A 24,102-nucleotide genomic window follows, 5' to 3' on the forward strand; every position below is an offset into this window, starting at 1 on the left:
GGCAAGTGGGAATATTTGCTCATTCGCGTCCATCGCGGAAGCCGTAAACATGTTTTCCTTGTGATATTTTGTCAAGAAGGTTGCATCAACAATTACAATAGGCCGACAATACTTCCATCCCTCTCTAAATGGAGCCAAAGAAACAAAAAAGTACATGAAATATTTATGACGATCAGTTTTTAGGTCGATGAGGGAACCTGGATTCTTTTGCTCTAACATGTACTTGTATTTTGCAAGAGAGGCATATGACTCATCATCAGTCCCATATAAGGATTCTATTGCACATTATTTTGCCCTCTTATGCTTTTCTGTATGAAATATTGACTCCAACCTCTGTTTGCATGTAACTCTAGATCTCATTTGGGGTACAACTATGTACACTTGGATCAATAAATTTGTATTTCACCCTCTCTCCAACCAACTCTGCAGTAGCTTGCGATTGCCCTTTTGTCTGTCCTCCACGGAACAAGTGTGCTTTTGATCATATCTTGAACCATAAACACGTAGACACGGTCAAAAACATTAAAAGAAAAAAAGTCCATCCATTTTGTGACAGATCTGTCACGAAGTGCATCCACTTCGTGAAACTTGTGTCACAAACTGGATTCACTTCGTCACAGATCTGTCACGGACTGATTCATCCATGAAGAGAAGTTAGGAAATTTCAAATAAAATCGGTTTTTAGGTTGTGAAATTTTACCTTCTAATTTCAAAACAATCCGTGTTCTTTAGCTTCACTGCCCTGACCGCCCAATCATAATTTTTACCCGCACAAATGACATGAAGTTTGAGCGGAGATGAGTTCTTCGTTTTGAACTGATAATGATTATTGATTGCATCCATCTGTAAATGCTTCAACAACGCCGCGCATATAATCTTTTTTTTTACACTTACCGGAGATAAAATGTCCAATACCTCAATATCGTTACTCTCGACACATGTATCTGATTCGGGAGTCGTAACCGAACACCCCCCATTCTCTTGGTTCGATACCTTCTCTTTTCTTTGTGATCGTGTTGGCGGCTGTGCTGGAAGAGGAGGCTCTTCCTGGTGTTGAGTCTGTGGTGGAGCCTCTATCGACAAAATAACTGGTGGTGGAGACCCTCTGGGTTGGGGTGTTGCCTGACTAAAAGTAATGATGTCATCCTACCCAACAGTATCATTGACGAAAGCTCCGGACTTGGTAAGTCCCATTCACGTGACTCGGATATAGGACTCGGCATGTTTGGAATGATCCTGCTTCGATTGCACGGGAATCAATTCTCGTTTGTGTTTGGTGTTGGAGTGGATCCAACCCGTGGAGAAGAGGCTTCATCCGTTTTTTTTTATCCTGAAATGGCTCCTGACTAATCTCAAGTACAAGATTCAACTTGTCCGGTTCGGTTCATTCTTCCTCAAGTACAAATAACATCGTAAACTTTCGTTGTCATCTATGGTTGGCGGTACGAGCCCGTCAGCTTCGTGTTTGGCGTTGATTGAATGCGTTGCAGGGGTCACGTTCAACCGATCATATAATGTTTGCATCAAACTTGGGTAATTCAAATTGGTAGGAAGTAAAAGCGTAAGAGTACCATCCTCTTGATATACGCTCGGTTTTACCCACTTCTCGCTATGCTTGGCATATAAACATATTTCAGCCATAGCTGTATACGTTCAACCATATTAGATATGAGTATTAAAAAACGGTTATTAACATCGAAAAACATCCAGTTCGTGACACTAGTGTCACGAAGTGAATCCAGTTCGTGACACCCAAGAAAAATCGAAATTCAACAAAAAAAACACCATTTTTGACAAACAAATCACACCAAAACACAATGGAACCTATTTCAACATTAATCAAAATAATTAAACATGTTCTTGTATGTTAAAGATAGGAAGAACTTACCAAAATATGTTTGAAAAAATTTTGGATCTGGGATTTGCAAGAAGAAGAAGCTTGGAACTTGAAGTTTTTATGAACAATTTGCAGAAAACAAACTTTAATCTTGAAGTTTTGATGAACATCCTTAGATTGCAAAATGGTTTTAGATGGGTTTAGCATTATTGCAAAATGGGTTTAAGAAACTTACCCTCGGCGAGCAAGAAGATTCCGGCGACCCAAGAGATGAAGATTCCGGCGACCCAAGAAGCTTCACTCCTTCATTCTCCAGCTGAGCCCAAGAGGAAAAATAAGTTGAAAAAAAACGTGAAAGAAGATTCAGATGGGAGAATTGAAATGTAGATGTGTTTGAGAGGATAAAGAGTGTTGATGGTAGTTAGGGAAAATTTAATTTATCTCACCTACCAAAAAGTACTAGTTTTGTCAATTTTTTTGTTTTTGCCTAATTTTGGTAAGTGACATTGAGATGGTATTATAAGTATCAATTCCCCTTTTCTTTTTAAAAATAACACAAGTTTATTTTTTTTATTTTTATTAAAATTTGACTTTATTTTTATTTTTATTTTGGACAGAAATATCATTGACCTTTAATACCTCACTTTATATTTTACATTCAAACCTTATTTTTACTCTCAATTTATTTCTCTCTATCATTTTGTGTTTCTTTCATTTGCATAAATCCAACAGTCACATCCAGAATCCATTAGATTATGAACAAAAAATTATTTTTTCCTTCGTATTTTTTGCAAGGAATAAAATGCCGTTTTCGTTGCCGTTTCGACCATTCTGATTTACGGAAATTCGTCATGCCGATGGAAAACCCAACGGAAAAATTGTGGAAAATGGCAAATGAAATACCGTTTTCAAATGCCGTTTTCCATGGAAAACCGACGTGCCGACGGAAAACCGAATGGAAATAATGTTGCATAATATGTTATTTATATATATATATATATATATATATATATATATATTCAATTTTTAACTATATTTTATAATCTTTAATATTTAATTTATTTTGCACAAATATAATGTCAAATACATTTATTAAATTCAATCTCAACATAATTATATTTATATCAAATACATATATAAATATAATTGTATAAATATGTATATACATATTTACCATTGAGTATTAGTCTTCAACTCCGGTCAACTCTTTTATTTCTTTTTCTTTATGTGTATATTGATGTAGACATTTTTACTATTTACTTTACAGCTGTATGAATGTTGTTGGTTAGTTGTATTTTTCTTTTAACCAGTCATGAAAAAATATTTGAATTTCTTCTTCTGAATGAGCGGCTAGGTCAAGGGGGGTTCATTTTTTTTTTTTTTTTTTTTTTTAAATATTTGAATTTCTCTCAATCTTTCAAGTTTCAATTAGAGAATCGCATCTTCTTCTTCATCGTTTTTCCTTGTTTCGTTTTCTTCATTTTACAACATGACTTGACTAATGTGTCTCCATTTTTGCTAGCCAACTACGGTACAGTTTTAGTCTGTGTTTTGACTCGCCGGAAAACTCTGAACTCGCCGGAAAAAATGGTGGTTCGCCGAAACTTCTCCAAAAATTCTGTAAAAAATATATATCATAGATCGTCACATTACAAACAACATTCATGAAGGTGATTATATGAAAAAAAAAATCAAAATACTCAATAAAATGAAGATCCAAGTTTTTTTTTTCGGTGAGCAACTTCGTTTTTTTTTTTCTTTTCGGTGGAAAATCGCCGACAACAGACGACATACTCAAACTTTTATACACGTTTGGGAACGGCATGCGACGACAAACGTCAAGCGAAACGGCGTGTCTTTTCCTGGAATTTCGAACGACAACTAGCGACGAAACGACACACCTGACTGCCGGAGGCCGTTTAGTCACCGGAAACGACTTTCCATCCGAAATTCCTGGAATTTCTCCGGAATTTGATTCCTTGATTTTTTGGATCATTGAATATTACATAAGAAACACTGGAATTTATTAAGAATTAATAATAAAAAATTTATAATTTGTTTGGGATAATTTCAGATGGAAAAGAAATTAATTGTTGACGATTTCAACGATTTTGTACACTTATTATCATGATTTTAGACAATTCAACGTTTCCAATGAGTTCTACTATGTTCTTTCGTAATATATATACATATTACGGAAATACAAAGAAATACTAAAAAAATAATAAAAGAATAGTTTTGAACATAATTTAAAATTCATTTTTTAGATTGAAAACGGATTTTAAGTGTGAGTATTGGACATTTGAAGGGCTGACAAAATATTAGCGATGAAGGAGATTGATAGTAAGAATGGAGGTGAGAAAGAAAAAAACAAATATTTAAATCAATCGTAATTCTATCTAAAGTAAAAAAAAAGAAAAAAAAAAAAAAAAAAAAAGAAAGAAAGAAGATAAGTATTGTAATGATATAATTACGTATTGGGTCTATTTATAATTTGTTTTTTCGTTGAGGAGTCATAGTGAATCCAATTTTTTTTTTTTTACTTATTTTATAGGTTATAAATTAAAGTTTCAATATTTTATTTAAGCTAGCCAACATTAATAAATTAAACGGGCCTTGACAATTATTTTAGTGAAATGGACGGATCTATTATCATTTACAAATCCATTTTTCATAATCAACTAAAATGATAATTTGGTCAATTTTATTATAAAAAACGGCCTCGAGAGAAAGTTCACTAAAATGATCTTTTATCTTTTCTCCCGACTTTCGACGAAACCCTTGTTGCGATATTTTTATAACTAGCACGCAAGCGGACGTATCGAACAAGTAATAGTGTTACGTAAGTAACGGATATCGATCCCACAGAGACTAGTTACTACAGCGACGTTAAACAACCTAGAGCGAATTGATTTCACGGTATTAAAGTGGGTGGTGCAGGAATTAACTACAATTAAACTAACAAAAACAATAACATAAATTTAACACGAAACTTTGAATAAGAGAAAATGGGGGTTACAACTTCACCAGAAAATTAAGACTCGGGGGTTTCAGGTTCGAACAACTTGACCTACTCTACTCACGCTAATCTCACTCTCCCTATGATATTACTAGCCTCTCTCGAGTAATCTAGCAACCTACGTAATTGACGGATTATATATCCTCTCGGCCTCTGATCCTATTAAAACAATTACGAGCAATAAAAGCGAGAATTCAAACAATTACATTAAGCTTAAGCCGTCTAGCAACCTAAGAACAAAACGAAGCATGAATTATGAGCTTGAGTTTTTACCCTTTCTCGAGTGACATAAAACTCCTAAAAACAATCCTAGAGATGACCAATATAAAGAACGCATTAAGAACACATTCACACAAGCATGAATAATTAAATAAATCAAAGCATTATTTCACCCTAACGAACCCCCCTACCCCAATTCAATCCGGCTACATCGCAACCCCGCTAAAAACCTAGGAATCCATGTTCATGAGCATAATGATCAAGACAAGAATCAACATAACCATAAATAAGAGAAACACTATGAAATTCATGACGAGAAAAATAAAATTATCAATTAACGAGAATTAGAGTAATAGAGAATAAGGGGAAGAAGGAAAAACTATTAAAAACGGGAGTTCACGGTAGCTAGTTCGTCGGATCTTCGACTCAACTTCGCTCCTAAACAAAAGCTCTCAAGGGTAAAGTGCCAAAAAGTAGAAAACAACTCTAAGAATCAATGAGGTAATTAGGTTACAAAAGATGTTTATAGCTCTAAATGTGTGTTTTTCGGAGTCATCTCAGCCTTCCAATTAAATCCAAAGGTCCAAAATCTTCAGAAAACGTTAATTTCCTATTCTAACAATTCAGAGGCGCGCGGACCAGACTCCAGGTTACGCGCGCTCCGCGCATAAGACTTTGTGAGTTTTCACGATTTGTGCCCCCAGTATGCGCAGCGCGCGACCAGAAGCCCGCGGCGCGAGGTCTCGAACTCTGTCTTCCCGCGGCGCGCGAGGGAATGTGCGCGGCGCGTGTAGTCGCCAATTTTCTTGCTCATCGCTTTTTTACTCCATTTCGACCGTTTTGTCTCCGAATCACGTCATTTTTCCATGAAATTGACTGTAGACACTCTATTGCTCCTTTGAACCTGAAACTACCCAAAAACCTACTCAAAACCATTAAAATACTTGAGGACCCGTCGGTTTTTGGTTCGGGAAATATGAGTTTTACGCGTGACTAACGCACCTATCAACCATCAACGTTTGATGACTTTTGTTCATTAAAATGAACGAAAAGAAGCGACCGTTTATTTGAAAACGGCGTGTCATTTCGACGGCTTCGAAAGACATATTATGGAAAAACGACATTTTCAGTTTCGTCGGCCGTTTTTTGTTCGGCATCGATATCGCCGCTGAATTCCGGTGAATTTCGGTGGCATTTTAAACACTGGTTTGAACATACCGATCTTCAAGTGGGCAAAACCCATTGTTTTTTTTATATATAAAATATAAAATAAAAGACTCATTCTTTAAAAAAAATTATTTTCTGGGTTACCAGATGTGCGATTTCAAGTCCTTTATCCTTGAAGGTGTGACTTGAAAAAAAAGACTACTATGTGAAGTCCTAACCTGGATCACTTCAAGACTTTATGTCACGACCCGCGAGCGACAGCTCGCCCATGAGCTGCGACCGATCGACTCGAATATCATACATATTAAACAATACATCATAATACTTTTATATATTAAAATAATTTGCGAAAATTCGGGGAAATTTTTCGCTTTTATAACTTAGAGTCTTATAGCGACTCATATACAAATATGTTCCGGAACGTTTAATCAGAAGACACTTACCCCCGATTAAGAAACCCCATAGCCCATAGGTCAAGGCAATACGCGCTCGGTTTCGATCTTCATTCTCGTTTCCCGCTTACCAGCGTTTCCCTTATCTACATTACCAAGGGTCATAAAACTATGAGTCGATTGACTTAGTAAGTGGGAGTCTATCTATAAAGTAAAACGACTAATGTCATGTGACGTGCAAACAAACACATAAGAATGCAGAATGATCGCTAGATGCAACTAGATTCTAGGACTAGAGCATGACTGACGCGCGACGTCACACTCTATCTACTCACTTGTCGTTCTGCAAGATCGTACATCCTCTTCTGCTACGATCTTCAAAACGACAATAAGCCGGCCTCAGACCTCGAGCAGCAGTCTTACGGCGGCTTGGGTGTTTTAAGATTGTCTGGGATCCACTAGTGGTACCATCTTCATCTGACGTCGGCGCATGTGTGCCGCCCTAGCACGACAATGAGTTCACTCGAGGCGGCTGCTCATTGCTGAATGGGTTCACTATAGGCAACTGCCCATTACCATCGGGTTCGCTCGTGGCGACTGCCCGTTATCGTTGGGTTCGCTCGAGGCGACTACCCATTACCATCGGGGTCGCTCGTGGCGTCTTCCCGTATTGTTGGGTTCTCCCCAGTTTTGAGTACTCAGCGCCATACAGACCACCTTAGTCTGCCACAAACACAAGTCGTTGACTTGTGGGTACCACCGACAACAGTTCAATTAAAGTTTGGGTACACTGCAGCTAGCAGCGTACACGTTAAACTTATATACGGAAGAGCGTAACGGGATAAACCCCGAAAGAAATTATTGTTTCCCTTTGAAGCTCGTTAAATGTTTTAAGTTGACAGCTCGAAATGTGACTTTCGAACTCTCTACTCTCGATTGAATTTGAGAGTCTATCGCTCCTCCGTCCTCTCGATTCTAACCTACCTCTTAGAGTTAGAAGAGAAGTCTAACTATACACAAAGCAAACGTGGTTGGTTCAAGTTAGCGTTTGAACCTAACGGGCGTACCCGAACTAAGTTTTCAAGCAAGAGTGGCCGAAGCCTTAACTTTTGTGTTTATTCATTTTAGTCTTTCACCTACTCTTGTTTACTAACAAACAAATGCACAAACAAACAGGGTTATACCCTTGGTAAGTAGTTGACTTATGTCTCCTCACTTACCCGGAATTGTTTGACAAAAAACTCGACAATTCCCGTAGATGTCTTGTTTCACACGTTCTTCGAGGCACTTGACTGTTGTCGAAACGTCGATAGAACTAGCATTCGGAGTTGAATATCCGTTAGTTGTTGGATTCGAGTTTACTTAAAGAGGATAGGGTTCGTTGTTGGGACTAGAGTCGGTTCGAAACTCGAGAATTTAATTTATTATTCCCCGATTCTTCGGAAGTTAAATTTATTCAAGACTCGTGTATTCTCATATCGAGAATGATACGAAATGAAATTCAATGAATAACTGTGAGTCTTAAACAAATTAATCCATCCGAAATTAAAATAACCGAGAATTCCAAATGAATAATTAAATTAAATTCATAAACGTTATTAAATAAATAATTATAAATTATTTATTTAAATACTGAAAGTACATATCAAAAACAATCTAAGAGTATTTAAACGCTATAAGCGATTTAAAACTCACAAGTTAATCGAGCTTTATTTTGATAACTCTTTTAACTTGATATCTTCAAACAAACGGCCTTGTTGCTCTTGATTCGTCTGAATCCCGTCCGTCCGTCAAGATCTGTAATTCAAACCTGGAACCCAACGACGAGTTAACATCTTAAATTCCAAACTCTTATCAGTTTCAAAATCCAAATCCCGATATCATGATTCAAAACCCGAACCCAAAACCAATTCAAGCGAACTCAACCTGAAACCAACTAACCGAAAACGTCCTTAACACAACAACAACCATAACAACTCCCGAGGCTCAGAAAACACACAACCAGATCAAAACAGCCAACTCACGGCTAAAAGAACCCACGACCACAACGAGCCACACGGCCACACAACCAAACAAACCACGGCCAAAACACATAACCAAACCACTACTCAAAACCAAAATCCAGAGCCAACGAGTTACGTCATCACATCCTCCTATGAACAACAATAATCAGAATCCTCAACAATCCCAAAAATTTCACACGGCCAAGATAGCAACTTAACCAAAAATTCCAACAGCCATATTGACCAAAACCCAAGCTTTTAACAGCTCTAACACATCTCAGAAACATCAAATATTACGCAGAAATCAAAAGCCCAAAAAAAACAACGTCCAAAACCCTAGTTCATCATATTTTCGGTCAATTTCAAATCAAAACCAAGAAATCCGAGAACAATCATCAAAGACAAGTTATAATCATCACCAAACGAGTCCAATGAACGCTCAAACACCATCAATTTCACCAAATTCAATCCGGAATCTAAAAACCCCCAAAAACCAAGTATGAACCCTAGAATCACAAAATCCATTTCGGGTTTGATTGCTTACCCAAATTCCTTGTGAATCTGGACTCCTCGGCGTGCTATCCTTCTTCCCCGGCGTCTCTTCCTCGGGCGGTGGTCACGGCGAGCTCGCGGCGGAGTGCTTCCTCGGCGTGGACGCGCGGCGACGTGGCTCGGTGCTGGGTGACGCGCGAAGAAGAGGGAGGAAGGAGAAGAGAGACGAGATGGCGTTGGTGATGATGGTCGGCAAGTGGGAAGATCCAAGCTAACAACAATTTTTTTTTTCTTTGTGTCTGCAGATGCGCGCGCGGAGAAGAGAAGGAGAGAAGAAGAAAGAAAGAGAAAGGGAGAGTGAAATGATGAGGTGGCCGAGAATGAGAGAGGGAGAGTGGAATAAGTGGCTATTATTAAAAAGATAAATGTTTATTATTAAAAAGATAAATGTTTAATATATAATTCATATGTGCATTGCTCATTTTGTATTTTTATTATTAGAGTTCTCTAATATTTTAAGGGCAATTGGCGGCATAAATACCTGAACTTTACGAGTGTATACACTTTAATACCACATCTTTTTTTTTCGCGGCTAAAATACCAGACGTTGGTTTTTAGTACCATCGTTAAGCTGAAAACGTTAAATGCCGACGTGGATTCTGAAAAATGAATTTAAAATTGAAAATGATGTAAAATAATCGGATTAAAATAAAACCCATAAAATAAACCCATAAAAATGTACTCCAAATTTGAAAAAACCCCCAAAACGTAAAACCCCAAATTGTTTCTTCTTCTTTGTTTGTTCATCCTCGGCGTCTTCTTCACATCGCCGACGATCTGTTGTAATGGCTGAACATCAACAAGGGAATGACGACGATGACTTCGACCTGGAAGAGGAGGAGTATAACGACGAAGGAGAGCATGAAGACGACTTGCAGAACACGAGGACGAATCCTGAACATTGGTGGTCGGGGGTGAATGAGGTTTGCACTGATGTACATGGAGGCGACGACGAGTCTGATGGAGTTATGTCTGGCAGTGATCTCGTGAGCTTGTGTAGCGACGTGGACGAGCCATCAAACAAGACGTGCTGGAGCGAGTATAACCCGCGGTCAAGCTCGACGGACTTTGAGTTCAAGCTAGGTATGGGTTTTCCTTCTATGGACCATCTGAGGACAGTTTTGATAGAACAATTCATAAAGGGTGATAGAGAGTTTGAGTATGTGTTTAACGACCAAACAAGACTCAGAGCAAAATGTCGAGGGCTGGGCTGTAAATGGGTGATTTATGCAAGAGTTCAGAATTCAGACAATAGGACAGTAAGGATTAATACTCTTGTCGATAAGCATGATTGTGGTATTGTTTTCGACAACAAACACGTGACAAGTCCATGGCTGTCGAAGCACTTTATGGAGCAGTTCAGACTCAATCCAAGTATGGATTACCAGAGTTTCAGAGAAATGACTTCGTCGACCAAATTCAGCAATGTGTCGAAGAGTACATTCTACAGGGCCAAGAAGAAAGCTAGAGAGCTATTGGAGGGGTCAGTCAAAGAACAATATGCAATCTTGGACGATTATTGCAAGCAATTGACGGCTACAAATCCAGGTACCACTGCTGCGTTGAAAACTAGATTCATAGGTGGTAAAAGAATATTTGAGCGAGTGTACATCAGTTTGAAAGCATGTAAAGATGGTTTTAACAAAGGTTGTCGGCCAATACTAGGATTTGATGGGTGTTTTTTGAAAGGCTATTCTAAGGGAATGATATTGGTTGCTGTTGGGATTGATGCAAACAATTCTCAATATCCGGTGGCGTGGGCAGTGGTTGAGAAAGAAAATACTGCAACTTGGAAGTGGTTTATGAAGTTGTTGGTTGAAGATCTTGAGATAGAGAATCCTAAGAGGTTTACCCTGATATCCGACAGACAAAAGGGGCTAGAAATTGCAGTAGCAGAAGTGTTCCCCGGTGCCGAAGTCAGATTCTGCGTGAGACATCTTCACGCAAACTTCAAGCAACAACACAGTGGTCTTCTTCTCAAACAGATGCTTTCGTCTTGTGCGAGAGCGACTACACCGGCAGAGTTTACACAACGAATGATGGAGCTGAAGAATGAGGATGAGAAAGCATATGATTGGCTTGTTAAGAAAAACCCGAGAGAATGGAGCAAATCACATTTCAGAATCGATGTCAAATGTGATATGTTGGTCAATAACTTATGTGAAAGCTTCAACTCGGCTATAGTGGCTGCCAGAGACAAACCGATAGTGACGTTACTCGAGAAGATCCGATTTTGGATGATGTGTCGTTTCACGAACAAGCGGAATGAGGTTGAGAAGTGGCTGCAGCCAGTTGGAAAGAGGATCACAACATTGATTGAGAAGCACAAACGAGTAGCTAGTCGCTGCCAAACTACTCTAGCTGGGAATGCAAAATTCCAGGTAATTTCTTATTTTTGCTTTAATTGATATCCTGTGGTATTGATAGCTAGACATGTTGCATAAAATAATTTCTTGAATATTGTAGGTTATATTTCGTGGAGCAGAGTCATTTGCTGTTGACTTAAGGAACAAGTTATGCACTTGTAGGGGCTTTGAGTTAAGTGGAATACCTTGTCCACATGCTCTTGCTTGTATATGGGCAAGCGGGCTTAATTTCACAGACTACATTGACGAATGGTACAAAAAAGAGGCACAAATTGCTGCTTACAGTGGTATAATTGAGCCGATGACGAGTCCGGACAAGTGGCCTCAGCCTGGCTTGAACCCAATTCAGCCTCCACCTGACATTTCATTACCCGGCAGACCTAAGAAAAAAAGAAATCGGAGCAACGATGAACCTGCACCGGGGTTTGGACCAAATCCAGTTCATGGAACAAAAGCCTCAAAGAAAGGAGTTATCATGCATTGCAGCAAATGCAAGCAAGCAGGGCACACGAAAAACAGTTGTCACAATCCACCTGTTGTCGAGGTAGGGATTTTATTCATTGGTTGGTGATTAAGGATTTCAGACTGAGTTTCAGTCTAATTGGATTTTAAATGGATTTTATTCAGTCTAATTTGAAGTTGCTGACTTGGTTTTTGTAAAATCCTGACTTGGTTTGAAAAGAAAAAAATTCCTTAATTGGATTGTCTTTGTGTTTGCAGGTTAGCCAACCCAAAAAGAGGGGTAGACCGGTGAAGACGAACCCATCTGAAGCTACTACTCAAAGAAAGGAACGACGAAAGAGACAACAAGTGAGGGAATCTTCTCAGCCAAGTCAAACATCTACTCAGCCGAGTCAAGCATCTACTCAGCCGACTCAAGCATGCATTAGTTATGTTTAGGTTTTATTATTTTGTAATGGCTAATGGCTAATGGCTGATGTTATTTTGGTATTGTAATGTACTCAGCCAAGTCAAGCCTACACTGTTGTTTTGGTACTCAGCCAACTCAAGTATGCACTGTTATTTTGGTACTTATTTTGGACATGTTAATGGCTGTTTAAATGGATGTTATTTTGGTACTTATTTTGGACATGTTAATGGTTGTTTAAATGGATGTTATTTTGGTACTTATTTTGGTATTGAGCCAACTCAAGTCTTCATTTTATTTCATACCATAACACATTGAATTACAACAAAAAACAGCTACAATTCAAGTCAATATATTACAGCCAGAATATAGCACCAAACCAAAAATATCCATACCATTACAAACCAGAATACAGCCAACTCAAGTCTTCATTTTATTTCATACCATAACAGATCGAATTACAACCAAAAAGAGCTACAATTCAAGTCAATATATTACAGTCAAACCAACAATATCCATACCAGAATATCCATACCATTACAGCCAGAATATAGCACCAAACCAAAAATATCCATACCATTACAAACCAGAATATATCCATACCATTACAGCCAAAAATATCCATACCATTACAATCACAATTCAAATCACAATTACAGCCAAAATAACAACAACAACGACAATGAAAACAACCATTACAATCGTATCGATGAATGCTCTCCACTGACATGTTCGACACACTCCAATCTTCAATTCCTCAGCTTGCACAATCTCATCATACATTCTACATTTCTTAATCTCATCTTCTAGCTGATTGACTCGTCTGAGCAATCCTGGGATTATTTCTTTTGATCTTTCGCACATTTCCATGTCAATCCATCTAAAGAATTTACACCCTCCTTCATACTGAAATGGGAAAAAAATAAATAAATAAAATCAACAAAGTTGAAACAATTGCAGAACTCACATTTTTCTTATCGAAAGTCATAAATCTTCGACCGGGGTTTAAATTCGTCCAAGAGGTCTTCTCAACTGATTGTACTCCACAGTAGCACAACTCATCACGAACACGTAACGAACCTCGACGAAAACGACTACCCGAGTTCGTATGAGATGAGCTTCGACGCCCACTTGCAGACGAATACTCATCTTCCATTACAACCGACAGTCGACGATGTGAAGAAGACGACGACGACGACGAACAACCGAAAAAGGGCAAGCGAAATGAGATTCAATTTCTAGTTTAGGGTTTTGGGGATTTTATTTCGAATTTGGGGTTGCTCAATTTGGGGGTTTTATTCGAATGTGGGTTTCTCAAATTTGGGGCTTTTTATTTTACATTGTTTTCCAAATTTAATTCCCTTTTTTCTGTCGATTTATTCACTTGTGAGAGTCCACGTCGGCATTTAACGTTTTCAGCTTAACGATGGTGCTAAAAACCAACGTCTGGTATTTTAGCCGCGAAAAAAAAAGATGTGGTATTAAAGTGTATAAACTCGTAAAGTTCAGGTATTTATGCCGCCAATTGCCCATATTTTAATGCATACTATGTGTTTGATGAAAGTCCCAAATGAATTTTTTTTTTCTCTAATCATTTTGATGTTGATTTTTTTTATGAGTATAGATATGGAGAGATATTTCAAAAGAAAAGTAGACTCAACAACGACATTAATAGAGGAACACGCTAAACGTGCAAAGAAGATAAGTGGAGATTTGGAGGTCAACATAGAAGTGCTCGCTACCGATCCGGGGTTAAGGATTCCGATTTTGAATTATCATCCTAATGTCCAAGATGACGTGCGTAGAAGGTACATGCTAAAAGGTCCTTGCATTTTATTCAACTTGCTGGTTATTATCCAAAAGATTTTTCTGAAATTGAGCTCATGGAACTTGATGATCAACTTGAAAACTATATTGTTGATATGCGCTCAAGTGTAGAGTTTTCATATTTGAACGGGATTAGTCATCTTGCAAAAAAAATTGGTTGAAATGGGAAGAGATAAGGTGTATCATTTAGTCTACCGACTATTGACATTGGCATTGATTTAGCCGGTTGCGACTGGTAGCGTTGAAAGAGTGTTTTATGGAATGCATCTCGTGAAGACCAAGTTACGCAATCGTATTGGAGATCAGTGGTTGAACGACAGTTTAATTATTTATGTTAATAAATAAATTTTTTATTGTATTGATAATGAAGTCATTATAGATCGTTTTGATAAATTTAAAACCCGTCGTGGAAATATGTAATATTTTTATCGAATTTGATATTTTTATTATATATTATGTATCTTTAATTTTGTTTAATTTTTTTTGGTCCCCCCTGAATCCAATTCCCGGCTCCGCCACTGGCTACGTGGCACTCTCTCGTCACGCCACACGTGAACAAGTGGTCCACCAATTCCTTGACACGACTCTCCTAAAACGACCCATTTTTCTCTTTTTCTTTCAATCTCGTCCTTCAAAACGTTGCACATAAGTCCTTTTAAAATAAAATCTCGCAATCCTGTCCTTAATTAATTAAAAATAATCTTGAAAAATAACCGAGAAAATTATTATTATTTCCCGTTATCTTGAATATATTTAAGGGATCTCGGAATTTATTTTTACTCTTGAGATTTTTAAATCTCCGAGTCTATTCCGAATAGTTTTATTCGGAAATATTATCGAGTTCACTCGAATATTCTCATTCCGAAATTTTATCGACCTTAAATATTATCACTTTTCAAGATATTTAAAATTTAAGGACGTCTCATATGCAACAAGAATTTGAATTAAAACTCGTCCATTTTGTTCAAATTCACAAGTCGGGCGTTTAAAAAAGTTTATACATTACACTTTATGAGTACACCTAGATTGTTATGTACGATGTCATAGCTTTATAGGGCCAAAGGGGGACTAAATATCTAAATTGTCCTAAAACAAAAAGGTGTTATCAATTGAAATTAATAGATTTGTAACATATAGTTTCTGTTAGATGGTACGGTTTTTTAAGCACCAAAAAAAAATACAACAATTATGTAAAGTTTGTGATTTGGTTGCATTGTGGTTAATAAAAAAAATGTCATTTGGTGGCATCTATGTCAACCAATCGTATCATTTATTGACACCTATGTCAAAAAAATCGTGTCGTTTGTTATCATATATGTCAACAATTGCGTCATTTGTTAGCATATATGACAAAAAATCGTCGAACAAAAATCTGACTGTAGTTGTCGATAAAGATATATAGACGCAAAAACGTTAACGAAATTCAAAAACTAATCAACAAATCTATTATGAGATATTGAATAAATATGAACAAAAAAAATACAAGACAAAATAAGAGAATCAAGTGGTGGTTGAACAGATTTTGCAAGCACACATATCAACAAATTGTGTCATTTCTTGACATCTATGTCAATAAATTGTGTCGTTTGTTGACATGTATGTCAACAATCATCAAAAAGCCTAAATTTGTTGACATACGAACAAATTTCAAAATCAATCAAAATTGACAAATGATAAAGTTGTAAAATTAAAAATTAGATAATTACTCGTAACTATTTAAGGGTACCATAAAACAAAATCTATTTTTTTCAAACTCCGTCGCTTTTTATTTTTATTACAGAGACGGAGCTGCGTCATGGAGAGAGTAGAGTCTGAAAAAAAAGAGATGTATAGTTCGAGAAAAAAATAGAGGAAAGTAAAAGAGGAGAGAAAAACACAGAGAACTGACTTCGGCCAAACAAAGAACCCGAATAGAGGCTGATACCTCATTCAAACAACAGAACCCATAACCCAAACTGTTCATAGCCCATTTACATATCCCACTTGCAGCAACGCTTACAGTTCTAAGGATCCATTGAAAAGATATGTAATGTAAATGAGAAGCAGGATAAATAACAAAGTAAACAAAGGAGGAAAAGGACTAATAACAAAATAAACAAAGGAGGCAAGAGACTATTCGGACATATTATGTCAAGATCTTAACCTGTCAATAAAATAACATGGTCCCCTTCAATCTCAATCTTTTGCAGATTCTTGAAACGAGCAAGAAACACTTGAAATGATGACATTCATGAGTCACTGCAAAATGAGTTGAAGGAACTATTAACGGAATGCCTACTAAGGTAATTGTTAAAGGAAGAGGAACGCACCTGAATTGAGAAATTCTCGGTATTGATAAATATCAACAATAGAAGCTTGAATTTTTTTTTTAAGTTTTCATTTGAAGCTTTTTTTTTTTTTTTTTTTTAAGTTTTGTTCATGTGTGTGAATGAAGTGATCTCTATTCCAAAAAAAAAAAAAAAAATTGCTATACAAAATCATCTAGAACCAAGTTAAAAGTTAGTTTGAACTTAAGTCACGTTTAGACACTGTTTCGGACCAAAAATTCTTTAAAGAACCAAATGAGATTTGGGCCTGCTACTTAATTTCAAAAATATAGAATGAATTATCAAATATTATTTCCTTGATTTAATTGCCGTGAATGCATTGTTGTATGACCAAAGGATTAAGCATATTATTGTGACACTTGCAATGTCCTTATTATTTTATAACTAATTGTAATACATATATAATTATATCCATGTATATATAAAAATATCTACATGCTTATGTATATATGAATGTGCTACGCTATCCTCAGAAGATAAAGAATATGCGTTGGGTAAAAGGAACCTTTCTATCCAGATCAGTTAAATAACAAAGAGTAATGCATTTATATTAATATATATATAATGTACATCTCTCCAAGCTTTTCTGAAATATAGAAAATAATATCTTCGTAGTTGAGAGATATGATATACTAATTAATTGCTGATGCCCACATCATCTAACTCATATTAAGATGACGCACTTTATTAGGTATCTCGATAAACATGACTGATAATATTGATATTCAATTTCAGTTTGTGCTCTTCGCTAATATTGGTGTTGGACTAAAGGATAATATCTCGATGTTCATGCACAAGTCATAGAAAGAAAAAAAAACACAAGTTGATTGGGGTACTTTTAGTCATGATGTTATATTTTGTGATCAATATGCAGTATAAAATGATCAGTATATATTCTCAATATTGAGTTAAAATTTTCATTTGCATAAAGGAACCGACCATTCTTTTGAGATCATTGCAAAGTAGATATAGGAGATCGAATTAGATTTACTGTTTTATTTCTACAAACTTCTCAGCGATCGTCATAATTAATGAAAATTAGTTAGAGGTGATAAGATGATATATACAGATTCATCACAAACGTGTACATCTTTTAGGAAATAAATTTAAATAGCACAGTATAAAACGTGGAAAAAAATATACTTTATTCTTGAGTTGACATTGTTTTTTTGTTTTTTTTTTTAATCACGATTCCATCAACGACACGTCAACATTAAATTGATGAGAGTGTATAAAACGAGCTGATTTTTTTTTTTTTTTTCATAACTGATCGACCTTTTGATACTAAACTATACTTTTTTTTTCCTTTTTCAATATTAGATATATTTTGACCAACATGATTGATGGAAAACCTGTATTCTTGACCGTAGTTATTGAGCTTGTTCTCCTCATCGATTGAGTGTGTTGACCTGTAAAATTAGTACAACAATATCTCACGAAAATACACAGACTCCGAGTACGAAACCTCCGAGTACAGAGGTGATTTAGGCGAGACTTTCTCTTTATACAGACGAATCAAATACAAGAGAGCAGTGTTTTCTAGAGATTTCAAGTGAAAGAAAGTATGTAAAAAGTCTGTGCTTCGTTCTGTGCTGCTGCCTCTATTTATACTCGTCTGGTCGTGTCTTTGACGGTTATTCTGAGGAACGTGGGGTGATCAATCCCACGTTCTGGACGGTTATGGGTAACTGTCTTTCGCCTCTCTCTGAGGTGGGCGGTTAATGCTCCTCGTGTGGTTCCTGAACAGTCAAGGTGTGCGTTTTAGAGCTTGAAACATGTTTTCTATTAGTTTTGACTAGTCTTTGACCCACGTTCTTCTCTTCTCTTCGAAGTTCTGATCGGTGGGTTTCGTTCTTAACTTATGAACGGTTCGTTCCTTTTCAATGGATGGCCCTTGGGTTTACTTAACCTGAGCTCGGTGCTGGATTCTTCTCGCTGCTCGGTAGTCCGACTAGCCAGCTCGGAGTCTGACTAATTTATCCCGTAACAACTGCCCTCCAGTTTCTTAGTTTTTTCTTTAGCAAAAATGGTAAGGAACTATTTCGGTTTGCTTCGTGACCGTGTTCATCTTTGCTTTCTCGTCTCGGGATGATCCGAGTAGAATTCTTCATTCTTTTCTTTTTACAGGACGACGTCGTTTGTCATTTGGCCTTTCTGAACCGTAGCGTCTTTTTGCTTCGACGGTCAGATGTGTTTGGCTTCCTGGACAAGCTTAATCCTCGCCGTTCGTGAGGTCTTTATATAAGGCCTTTTCTCAACTTTTGACTTCATTTCGCTTTTTCTTCTAAATTCTAGTCTCAGAGCGTTCTCGGCTTGATCTGCTTATTCAGATTGTGCTTTTGGCTTTTTCGTTTTTGCTCGGATCTTCCGATCTTCAATCTCGCGGGTAAGGTCTTTTTATCATCGTTTTGATACATTCCTTTTGTTTTGAGATCGTTGTTCGGCGATCGGTATCTTCTTTATTTATCGTATTCGGACCCTTCGGACTTTAGGAATCTTAGTTTCTCAACTTCATTAGGGCTATGGGAGGACTTGCGCGTCCTGATCTAAGCTTTGATCCTCGCGTCGTTCGGCGATCGGAACCTGATCCCGATAGTGTTACTTTGTTGGATGGGTCCAAGTTTCCTTTCCTCAGGAGTCCCGTGTGGTATCATGTCCCAGAGATCGGATGAGACCGTCCTGTAATGGCATATGATGAATCATGCGTGCCTCCCAGTCCTGAGTCCGAGGGGGTTGATAACGAGAAAAAGGTTTTTGACTCGTCTTCCCTGTCGTGTAGGGACACCATGGTCGTGGAGATATCGTCTTCGTCCGCTTCTTCGAGGGAGAGCGGGTCGGAATCTCGTGATACGACGAGCCTTTCTCTTTCGCAAGACCGAGGAGAGGGCTGCTCTCAAGGTATTCCGGGTCCAAGTGGGAGGACCTTTGGGGTTGATCTTCCAGAGGAAGAGGAAGAGGCCCTGGTCTTTGAACGGAAAGAGGGCCAGTTTTCGGCCAAGGTTTGGACTTCTCGGGTTACCGAGAAATATATACAAGGGTTGAGGGAGGAATTTGAGATAGCTGATGGAATTATCCTCTCGGCACCTTTGGAACACGAGAGAGCCGATCAGCCTCCTGTCGGAAAGATTGCGTTCAATAGGGCTATTTTGAACGTGATCGGATGGTTGCCAATGCATCCTCTCATTTCCCAGTTCGTTTCCGACCTGGGTTGTTCTCCTACCCAGCTCGTCCCCAATGTGTATAAGATCTTCGTCGGGATGGCCGTGCTGTGGGCGAAAATTTATGATCGCCCTGTCACTTTGCAAGATTTTTCGCAATACTACTCGTTTAAGTCGGCCCCAGGGCAGCATGGTTACTATTATGCTCGGGCCAATGACGATCAGTCTAAGGTGGTTACTCGCCTGCCGACCAGCCAGAAAAATTGGAAAGATCATTTCTTTTGGGTTAAAGGGAACGCTTCTTATGAAAGGTGCCCCATAAGGGCTTCGTTCTCGTAATTGGGTGTGATTTTGGTCCAGAATTCTCGTTTGATAATCTGAGCCAGGCTTTTGTTCTGGGTTCTTATATGTTTTATGTTTGGTTCCAGGTTCCCTTCCGCAATACTCCGAGGACGAGCGACCACTTCACTCGGAAATTTTTGATCTTTCAGAGGCTGATCGGTCGACGTTTTTTGTTATCGGACCCGGACCTGCTCGACCAATATTATTATTACCCTTATTCAAGTGAGTATTTTACTTGCCCTTTATCAACTTGCATATGTTCTTCTCTCATTTTCATTTTTGTTTCTTAACAGAGATTGCTCAGATGGCGAAAAAGAAATCCGCTCCCGAGCTGATCCCTCCCAATCCGAAACGTGTCAAGGCTTCTAAGGCTTCGGCTGCCGGCAAGCGGGCGGCCTCGTCTATTTCGAAGGTTTCGGAGCCTCTGAGCTCTTCTCCGGTTAAGAGCCTGGCCGAGCCTTCTTCTGCCTCTGATCCTTTGGCTCCGGTTGTCACTTTCCTCCGCGAGCGTTTCCCTGCCGAGAAGGTTCAGGAGGTTCTCAGGTTCGAGCCTTTGGAGAGGCTTAACCAGGCCACCGATTCGGCGATTTCGGTAAGTTTTTACTTGTCTAGTCGGCACTTTTTCCCCTTTTTGATAGCTCATTGAGGCTGACCATCTGCTCGTTGCAGAGTTTTGTCAGTATGACCGGTCTCGTCGGACTGCTAGGCTCCGAGCTCACTTCCCTGAGACAAAGGAATGATCGATTCCTCAAGGAGAGAGATGCTGCCAGGGATGAGACAGCCAAGGTTAGGTCTGAGCTAACCCGGAAGTTCCGAGAAGACCTTGAGGCTGCTCGTTTAGCGGCGGTGGAAGAGTACAAAGCTTCCGACGATTATCGTGATATGCGCGATGATCTCTATACCGCTGGAATGACCGAGGCTGTTTGGCTTCTTGGTCCGAAGAATCCTACTCTGGATGCGACGGATCTCGATCTCGACTCGGAGTCAAGGGCCAGCGAAGAAGGCGACCAGGAGTAGAATTTATATTTGTTGTTGTTTTATTTTTTGATTTCTGCTAACCCGCTTGGGTTTTGAACAATTGATCCGAGGTCGGATCTTTATTATGTAATTTTCGTTTTTCCCTTTCGGGATTTGAACAAATGATCCTTGGTTGGATCTATATTTTGTGTAAATTCACTTAAGTTTCAAAATTTTGGCAAAGTAAAGTATTACTAGGTATATTTTCTAAAAAACTGTTTGTTAGTTATCTAGCCGCCCAGTTTACTTTGTTGAAATGAAAGATAATTAACACATAACGTGATAAATAATACATAATGCGATTCCCTGACCACATAAGTCATTCCGAGCAGAGGAATGAAAGACGAACAATTACTTGAAATTATAAGTACGTGCGACCAAGCCGCTTTTCGAAAATGTAAACGCGATACATGCGACCAAGCCGCTTTTTGAAATTTTAACGAATAAAAAATTTAAACGTAAAATTGGCGAAGGTGCTCAGCATTCCAGGGGTTTTTCTCCATATCGCCGCTCAACTGTTGTAGCCGGTAGGCCCCGTTTCCGAAGTCTTCTCGGATGATGTAGGGTCCTTCCCAGTTTGCGTTGAAGGCTCCTTCCTGGTGGATTTTGGTGTGGAGAAAAACTCTTCTGAGGACTTTGTCGCCGACTTTGAATGATCTTGGTCGGACTTTCCTGTTGAAATACCGAGAAACCTTTTGTTGGTTAGCTAGATTTCTTAATCTGACGTTTTCTCTTTTTTCTTCTAACAGGTCTAGAATAATTTCAAGCATGTCGTTGTTTACCTTTGTTGAGTAATTTTCTCTTCTCGTTGTTGGTATTAAGACGTCGGTCGGTATGGCCGCGTCGGAACCGTATGCGAGGGAGAAAGGCGTTTCGCCAGTTGCGGAGTGCTCGGTGGTCCTGTATGACCAGAGGACTTCTTGGAGCATATCCACCCACTCTGACTTTTGCTCGTCTAACTTCGTTTTCAGGCCATGTTTTATTGTTTTGTTGACGGCCTCCACCAATCCGTTGGACTGTGGTCTGACTGGTGTAGAAAAAACTTTGTTAATGCCATATTTTTCACAAAAACCTTTGAAGGAATCGCAGTCGAACTGAGTTCCGTGGTCGGATACAATTTTGACTGGTATTCCAAAACGAGTAATGATATTTTTCCATACGAATTTCTCAATTGCATGGGCCGTTATTTTGTTTAAGGGCTCGGCTTCAACCCATTTTGAGAAATAGTCGATAGCTACAATCGCGTACCTGCATCCGCCTCGGCCTGTTGGCAAAGCTCTGATTAGGTCTATTCTCCACTCTGCGAATGAGATCGGGCATGAGAGAGAGATGAGGGGGTTAGATGGAAGCCTCGGTATGTTTGAAAACTTTTGACACTTGACGCATCTTTGCGTCATGTGCCGAGCATCGGCCTTTAATGTCGGCCAGTAGAGTCCTTGTCGGATGATCTTTTGCGCCAATGCTTCGCATCCGATGTGACTTTCGCATATCCCTTCATGGATTTCTTTGAGAGCGTACTCGGCTTCGTCTTCATCTAGGCACTTGAGTAGAGCTTGGGAAAATCCCCTTTTGTAGAGATTCTGACCTTCGAGGAAATATCGGGCAGCTCTGAACTTCAAACTTCTAGCCTCATTTTTTTCTTTGGGTAGAGTTCCCTGCTGCAAGTATTCCCTGATCGGAGTTTGCCAAGACTTCCGTCGCTCGATATGAAGCACATGGGTGGCTTGCTCGATGCTGGGCTGCCCAATTTTGATCACTGGGATTGACTCCGAGTCTGATCCTTGAGTGGCGTGCTTTGCTAATGCGTCGGCCTCTTCGTTCATGGCTCTCGGGACTTGGGTGATCTCGCAAAGTTCGAATTCGTTTGCTAAGTTTCTAGCTTTCTCGGCATATAGCGACATCTTTTCGCCTTTTGCCTGAAATTCACATTTCATTTGATTAACAATTAACTGAGAATCCGAATATACTTTGAGCTTTTTGATTTCTAAATCTTTTGCTATTTGCAGCCCATGTATCATAGCTTCGTACTCAGCTTCATTGTTCGAAGTATTAAAATCGAATTTTAAAGCGAAATTTACCTTGTCTCCTTCTGGACTGGATAGCGCAATTCCGACCCCGGACCCCTTTTCGTTGACTGCTCCGTCTACATACATGTCCCAAATCGGGAATTCGACTGGCCTGTATGTGAACTCTGCAATGAAGTCAGCGACCGCTTGTCCTTTAATTGCTGGTCGGGGGCTGAAGTGTATGTCATATTGTGTCAACTCAATTGACCATTTCATTAGCCTTCCGGACACGTCAGGCTTTTGCAGCACCTGGCGCAGTGGGAAATTGGTGAGGACCGTAATCGGATGTGCAAGGAAGTAGTGTTTTAGCTTCCGAGAAGCAGTGATGAGGGCGAAAGCTAGCTTTTCGAGTTCCGGGTATCTTCCTTCCGCCTCGTTAAGGCGCCGCGAAGTATAATAAACCGGGACCTGGTGTTTTCCCTCATTCTTGATCAGCGCTGAGCTTACTGCATGTTCCGAGACGGCTAGGTAGATCTCCAGGGGCTCTCATTCCTGCACTTTCCTTAAAGTCGGAGGCCATGCCAAGTGTTCCTTTAGGGATTCGAAGCTTTCGTCGCACTGCTTGGTCCATTCAAATTCCTTGGAGCCTCTGAGTATATTGAAGAAATGAATACTTCGGTCGGTAGACCGAGAGATAAAGCGACTTAATGCAGCTATGCATCCTGTCAGTTTTTACACTTCTTTGATGTTCCGAGGTGGTCTCATGTTCCACAGGGCTGTGATCTTTTCCGGATTCACTTCAATGCCTCGTTCATGAACGATGAAACCTAAGAATTTTCCTGCAGAGACACCAAACGTACATTTTAGAGGGTTTAGTTTCATGCGAAATTGCCTTAAAAGTTCGAATGATCTTCTAAGATCATTCGTATGTTCAACTATTTTTCGGCTTTTAACTAACAAGTCATCGATGTATGCTTCCATCGTGATCCCGAGTAATTCAGC

At 38.9% G+C, this 24,102-nt stretch overlaps 1 protein-coding gene across 1 annotated transcript; it reads left to right on the plus strand.

Annotated features, from left to right (window-relative positions):
* The first annotated feature begins 9,974 nt into the window (after nucleotides 1–9,974).
* Nucleotides 9,975–21,319, plus strand: LOC149406682 (uncharacterized). The gene is made up of 11 exons (XM_089617344.1): nucleotides 9,975–11,570; nucleotides 11,656–12,099; nucleotides 12,276–12,387; nucleotides 14,048–14,271; nucleotides 18,705–18,801; nucleotides 18,873–18,963; nucleotides 19,357–19,475; nucleotides 19,884–19,966; nucleotides 20,164–20,299; nucleotides 20,371–20,669; nucleotides 20,747–21,319. Exons 1-11 carry the CDS (start codon nucleotides 9,975–9,977, stop codon nucleotides 21,092–21,094), a joined length of 3,549 nt encoding a protein of 1,182 aa, XP_089473470.1. The 3' UTR covers nucleotides 21,095–21,319.
* Nucleotides 21,320–24,102: the final 2,783 nt, after the last annotated feature.

Source organism: Urtica dioica, chromosome 1 (assembly GCF_054948205.1).
Source record: "Urtica dioica subsp. dioica isolate 48M chromosome 1, U.dioica_male_clone48M_v1_H2, whole genome shotgun sequence".
Taxonomy (NCBI): Eukaryota; Viridiplantae; Streptophyta; class Magnoliopsida; order Rosales; family Urticaceae; genus Urtica; species Urtica dioica.